At 34.1% G+C, this 7,282-nt stretch overlaps 1 protein-coding gene across 1 annotated transcript in view; it reads left to right on the top strand.

Annotated features, from left to right (window-relative positions):
* Nucleotides 1-3,320: 3,320 nt before the first annotated feature.
* Nucleotides 3,321-7,282, top strand: part of TMBIM4 (transmembrane BAX inhibitor motif containing 4) — a 9,288-nt gene continuing 5,326 nt past the window's right edge. Inside the window, exons 1-3 of the mRNA XM_006769625.2 lie at nucleotides 3,321-3,466; nucleotides 4,703-4,808; nucleotides 7,114-7,147. Of these exons, the coding sequence (XP_006769688.1) occupies nucleotides 3,336-3,466; nucleotides 4,703-4,808; nucleotides 7,114-7,147 (271 nt within the window). The 5' untranslated portion in view covers nucleotides 3,321-3,335. The remainder of the gene's footprint in view (nucleotides 3,467-4,702; nucleotides 4,809-7,113; nucleotides 7,148-7,282) is intronic.

Genomic DNA, 7,282 nt, shown 5'->3' with positions numbered 1-7,282 from the left:
ATCTTTTTCTTCAAAATAAAGTAATGAATTAAAACTTCCTGCAAATGCTCTTTTTTTGGCATGAAATTCAAATTTTTTAAGCGTAAAAATATCTATGATGTTAACACCTTCAGCAAGTTTGACATATGAAGTTTTGAAGCTTGCTGTCAATACAACAAAATAGCATACATATCAAATCGCATATATATCAACATATGTGTAACTCCATCTATTGAAATCCGCATTATTACAGAGAGTTCCCATATACCCTTGCCCAGACACACTCCAAGCCTCCCCCATTATCAACATCCTGTACCAGAGTGGTGCATTTGTTAGAATCCATGAACCTACACTGACACATCATTATTACCCAGAGCCCATAATTTACATTAGGGTTCATTCTAGGTGTTGTACATTCTTTGGGTTTTGATAAATGTATAATGACTTACACCTACCTTTACAGTATCATATAGAATAGTTTCACTATCTTAAAAATCCTCCATGCTCTCCCCATTTATCCCTCCTTTCCACCAACCCCTGAAACTGAATGCCACAAAGTTGTGCTCAGAATTTTTGTGATAACAATATTGTCATTTTCCCTGGAATTACAATCCTGAAATAATATACACCCATGATTTACAGAAAACTAAGTTTAAAAATACTTGTCTAAAATAACATAGTTCTTACCTGGCTGCATGGCTTAGTGGTTGAGTGTCAACCCATGAACCAGGAAGTTACAGTTCGATTCCTGGTCAGGGCACATACCTGGGTTGCAGACTGGATCCCCAGTAGGGGGAGTGGGAGTGCAGGAGGCAGCTGATAGATGATTCTCTCTCACCATTGATGTTTCTCTCTGTGTCCCTCCTTTCCTCTTTCTAAAATAAATAAAAGCATATAAATAAAATAGCATGGTTCTTTGCAGTGAAGCTCTGGGACTAGAAACCAGATTTCATAAATCCCTAAACCAGATTTCATAATTTCTACCTCTCTGCATACCTAAACTGTTTTTAAAGAAAAATTAGTCTTATATTTATTTCTGTATGTCTTATGTCAATACTGATGTAAATAACCCAAAACTCAATGAACATTTACTCATTCACAAATATTTAAATTATGCTGGAGCATTTTACTTAGGAGCCCTGGTAATTAGGCTGATAACTGAGCTGACTACATTTGTATTAAAAAGTGGTTCTCAGCTGTCTCTGGTCCTTTACCAATTAATAAGTAAAAAAGAAACGTTCCACTTGTTTTTTTAAAGCAAAATTAAGCTGACTGTGATGTGCACATTTTCTGGAAAATAATTTTGTTATATTATAAATATAAAATGTCAAGGCTTCTTGTTGGAAAACAACAAATCATGAAGCTACAGAAAAATTATGGGAGAATGAATTTTTGAGTAGTCTCTACCTTGAGCACTTTTACAGTGCCAATTAAGTTTATATAGTCAGTTATATATGAAATATATTATAGCCTATTAAACTAGTCTATTTTAGCAATATGCTATATGTATATTTTTGAAACACTAACACATACTATTTTATAGACTCAGGAGAATGTTATAATTTATGGGATTATATATACTTTCCTGCAATTTTGTATTTTCACTTAATATCTTTTACATGTAAAAATAGCAGTACAGTGTGTCTCAGTTGGTTGAGCATCGTTCCAGTTTAATTCCCAGTCAGGGCACATGCCCAGGTGTGGGCTCAATCCCAATAGGGGCATCAAGAGGCAGCTGATCAATGGTTCTCTCATCGATGTTTCTCCCTCTCCCTTTCTCTCTCTAAAATAACAAAATATATATTTTAGAAAAATCGCAGTACACAATAGCCTTTTAATGGCAGTGATCTTACCTAGTATGTGTGTACCACAATTAATTTAATCATACCCTCTTGATAGATATTTAGGTTATTTTTTTGTATTCCTTCAACTAGTGCTTTAGGGAACATCTTTCCATAACTCTGTAAATTTCTGCAAGTGTTGCTCTAGGATAAATTTTTAGAAGTGAAATTAATGGGTCAAAAGAATATGTATATTTTAAATTTGATTGATATTAATTATCCTCCAATCGATGTTTCTCTCCCCTTCTCTCTCTCTCTCTGAAATCAATGAAAACATATCCTTGGGTGAGGATAAAAAAAAATTAAAAAAAAATGTGATTAGAAGTATGGTTAGGGTCCACTGGGAGCATGAGGAAGAACATTTAATTCAGACTGGGGAAATGAGAAAGGCTGAATCTTGAAAGGTGACTAGCAGTTAGCTAAGGGGATGAGGGATGTTATTATCAGTACTAGAGGCCTGAAGCATGAAATTCGTGCAAGAGTAGGCCTTCCTTCCCCTGCCTGCCAGCACCGGCTTCCCTCTGGGACCTGGGACCCAGGCTTCTCTCCCAGCCCTGGCTTCGTCTGAAACAGTGGTTCTCAACCTTCTGGCCCTTTAAATACAGTTCCTCATGTTGTGCCCCAACCATAAAATTATTTTCATTGCTACTTCATAACTGTAATGTTGCTACTGTTATGAGTTGTAATGTAAATATCTGATTTGCAGGATGGTCTTAGGCGACCCCTGTGAAAGGATTGTTCACCTGCCAAAGGGGTCGCGACCCACAGGTTGAGAATCGCTGGAGCTCTGGAAGGACATCCAGCCTAATTAGCATATTATGCTTTTATTATTATAGATGTTTACATAGAGGAGGTGGGAACTGTTGTTAATGTTTTATTTGTGAAGCTGGTGGTGAGTCGGGTGTTCAGTGTATTACTTATATTATCCGTATATCAGAAGAGTAGGTATTTTTAAATCTTTAGGCCTTGGAGTTAATTTATGGATGTTGATAAAATATTCTGAAAGTAAGAATTTCTATTGTATAAAAACTAGAGGCAGAGGTACTATAAGTGAGAAATAAAAATGGGTGAGTGAAAGTTACGTTTATATATTGTTTGCCTTTTAAGGGGAAGTTCATTTTAGGGAAACATTTGTACTGCTTGAAAATTAAGATTTCTTCTTAAATTTATATGTAAACACATGCTTTCTGTTCCTGCATTTCAGTTTCAAGATAGAATCATTCTTTTAAAGTGTTCTGTTTTTTAATCTTTTGTTGTACCACTGCTATTTACAAATATGCATTCAATGCTTTCTTTTTATATTGATGGAAAAACATTTACATTCTGGCCCATTAATTTGATACTTCTTGGAAGACAGTTACCACTTAACAATTTTTTCCCCTTTGGAAGCATTTTCTTTAAGTTTCAGTTACAGATAACATTATTTGGATTAATACTTAAGAAATACATATACAAATTTAATAAGACATTTGATCTTGCTGTTCTATGACAAAATGCTTAAGAAAATAGTTATGTATGATTTTTTTTTCTTTTTTAGCCTTTCTAAGAAAAGTCTACACCATCCTTTCTCTGCAAGTTCTCTTAACTACAGTGACATCTGCATTTTTTTTATACTTCGAGTCTATACGGACATTTGTACATGAAAGGTAAGACGATTCTAAATCACTTTCAGCCACTGCTTATGATCAAAAGGGAATAAGCAAAGTTCTTTATTTTCTATTCTCTTTTTATGTTTGAATGTAAAAGTGTTTATTAACTCTTGTAAATAACATTTGTTTTGTTTTGATAAATATTCTATAACATGGTATTTACCTCTCAACTTTTTAGTTTACAGTTTTATAGGTTTAAACTCCCCTTATTTCCTGGAATTGTATTAAGAATTTTTACTGTATACAGTTTTTAGTCTTAATTTTTTCTTTTATTAGACTTATGCCTTGTCCCCAAAGCCTAATAGCGCACTTGAAAAATAAAGGTATTTAACTAATGTGTTTTTAATTCATCTTAGTATTGGATCAGGCCTAGGATAATTTCACTGAAAAGTTTTCAAAGGCACTCCATATGATTTGTCCCAAATTTGTTTAAGACCTGACCTCCAGAATAATTATTTTTATGGCTAAAAGTAATATAGAATCTTTATATTAAAGGAAAGGAAAAATAAGGAATGAATATTTTCTTAAGAGTAGATAATTTCTATCCTCCCTTCCCCTACAGAAGGGAAGTCTTGAACTATTAGTTTGCAATTGGGGTAAAGATCTTTAAATTACAGCTATGTAGTAAATACCTAAAAAAGTAGTTAGGTATAAAATTTGTTTATTGCTCAGCCGATGTGGCTCAGTGGTTGAGCTTCGACCTATGAACCAGGAGGTCGTTTTGATTTCCAGCCAGGGCACATGCCTGGGTTGTAAGGCTTGATTCCCCAGTGGGGCTTGCAGGAGACAGCCGATCAGGGATTCTCTTTCATGATTGATGTTTCTATCTCTTGCTTCCTCTCCCTTCCTCTCTGAAATCAATAAAAACATATTTAAAATTTTTGTTTAAAGATTTAAAAAATTTGTTTAGTATTTAATAGCTTTTCTTTGTATTTTGGTTAAAAAAGCAATTGCAAAATTTATTCAAATATGATATGTTCATGAAGTAAAAAGGAAAAGTCTTCCCCTTGCATTGTAAGCTCTTTTCTTTGTCCTGTTAATCCTTTCCATCTCATACTCCTCAGATTTCCCAGATGGAAAAATAATTTCTTCTGACAAGTTGGTGTGGATCCTTCAGATTGTTTTTTGTACTTTCACAAACACATAAAATAGACACATTTTATTATATTTTGTAATAGTATTTATGCTGTTTTTTTTTTTTAACTTTAAACTGCTTTTAATTTTGTCTTTCAGTCCTGCCTTAATTTTGGTGTTTGCCATTGGATCTTTGGGTTCAATTTTTGCATTGATTCTAAATAGACATAAGCATCCCCTTAACCTGTACCTGCTTTTTGGATTTGTGAGTATTTTGACAATCTCTGTCCCTTTAACATTTATTACTGAGTTTTAAATTTACTTACTTAATTGAATGCATATATGTAAACTAACAGAATTTATAATCTCCTAGTCTGTAAAAATTTTTGAACTTTTGTCAGTTTCAAAGTTTTTCTGTCAATATTATGATATAGTGGAAAAAGTAATGAATTGGAATCACGTGACCTGGCTTTGCCACTATCTGGTTATGTGACATATGGCAGAGCATTTAGGTACTTTCTGTACCTAAGTTTTCTCATGTGTAAAATGAAAATATTAAAGTAGATTATCCCTTTGATACTTTCTACTCCTAATATTCTATGCTTTGATTTGGTAAAAAATTACATTTTGGCCTTAATATCATAGGCCTTAAATTGAAATCTTTATGATTAATTCCTCGGTGTATTTTTGTCTAATGACTCTGGTCCTTTTAAAGGACCACTTTGTTCAATTGATGTGCTTTACTAAATAACTTGTTTCAAAATCATTGTTGGGGGAACGAAGTTTAAGTCACATTTGTTTCAAATATTTGTGAAAATGAAAACTCAAACTACTTCCTATAAAAACTCAATCTTAGAATCTGACCAGAATGAGTTGGTAAGGCCTCAAGTTATATATTTTAAAAATTACTTTTCCCATTTTTATATCCCGTGTGATTTGAGTTCTGACTTAAAAATGTACATCAAAATCTTCCAAACTTCTATTAAGAATATTTATAGTCAAATAAGATTGAAAATGCTATTTATCAGATTAAACTGCCTTTAAGAAAGTTTTATGAATTCTGATAGCACCTTTTTGTTAATATTATGAAAGAAAAGCTCACGACTTTGAAAATTTATTATAGGAAAGGTTATCCCACAGCCCAGCCTGCACCCTCTCCAGTCTGGGACCCCTCGAGGGATGTCTGGTGGGATCAGGCCTACACGGGCAGTCAGACATCCCTCTCACAATCCGGGACTGCTGGTTCCCAACCGCTCGCCTCCCTGCCTGATTGCCCCTAACCCCTGCCAGCCTGATCAACCCCTAACCACTCCCCTGCCAGCCTGATTGATGCCTAACTGCTCCCCTGCCAGCCCTATTGCCCCTAACTGCCATCCCCTGCTGACCTAGTCATCCCTAACTGCCCTCCCCTGCTGGCCATCTTTGACCACATGGGGGTGGCCATCTTGTGTTGGAGTGATGGTCAATTTGCATATTACCTCTTTATTATATAGGATGTGGCAGTGACTTCATTGACTCCACATCCATGTACAGTTTCTAATAGCATTTTTGCTCTGGTCCTAATGATTTCTTGATTTTAGGTAGGGAAGGTTAATAGGGAGTGTTTCTGTGTACGATTATAAACCACTACTGATCCTGCTGACTTTGCTTTTATGGTATGGTCTCTCAGATGACTGAGACAAATCTATGGTAGAGTAAGCATATAAAAAAAGTAAAGATATATAGTTAAGAGAAAGGAAACTAGAGCTACTTGTGATATGGTTTAAAACAAGGTTTATTTCTCTTTCATGTAAAAAATATGAGTGACTGTTTAGTGGAGTTGTCAGAGGGCCAGGTATCTGCTAAGGTTCAGATATTCCTAAAGTGTCATATGGTATAAGATGTTCACTATCATATCCATATTCCACCTAGTTATTTGAGAAAAGGGAGGAAGCCTCTTTACTTTTAGAAGTTGTACAGGTCTCTACTCACATTCTGTTGGCTGGAATATAGTCCTGGCCAGATTTAGCTGTAAGGGATACTGAAAATAGAATGTTTAATAAAAGCAAGTAAAATGTGTGTCCAGGTAAAAATTCTGTTACTAGGGAAGAAAGAGATAATATTGTGAGAAAGTTTTAAGATTGCCACACCAAAGTGCTACCTGTATATTTAGTATTAAATTAACTAGTAATTTAATATAAATGTTTAATATTCCTATGTTTAAGTGAGATAATTATGTTTTTATAAATGTGCACATTATTTGCAATTTCATTTTTATTTACATTACACAAAGTGAGAAAATAGAATTTTTGGTACTATTTCTATAATTTTCCTCTTACAGATATGAAATATCTAGTTAGAGTTTAAGGAGTGATGGGATCACAATTCAAATCTAAATATTCTCACTCAATATATTGAGGTCTCATTTTTATATGATGGGCTTATTATCTGTCCCATATACCTTGTAAAGGCTGCTCTGAAGCTAAAATGAGATCATACATATGGAATCACATTGAACTAGAAATTAGAACCATGTACATGACAGTATAAATTTCACATGCATTTATGTAATTTCAATTTCTTTTTCTTAGACACTGTTGGAAGCTCTGTCTGTGGCCTGTGTTGGTAAGCCATAATTATTCTCCTATGTATTACAGTTACTTTTTAATATGGATAAGTATTCTGGATAAAAGGATTTGGGACTAAAGCTTAACATCATGGAATGTCATTTCAAAAATATGGTATAGACTAAAAAATTCC

The sequence above is a fragment of the Myotis davidii genome, unplaced genomic scaffold (genome assembly GCF_000327345.1).
Source record: "Myotis davidii unplaced genomic scaffold, ASM32734v1 scaffold523, whole genome shotgun sequence".
Lineage (NCBI taxonomy): Eukaryota > Metazoa > Chordata > Mammalia > Chiroptera > Vespertilionidae > Myotis > Myotis davidii.
This window is presented reverse-complemented; position numbering and strand designations above follow the sequence as displayed.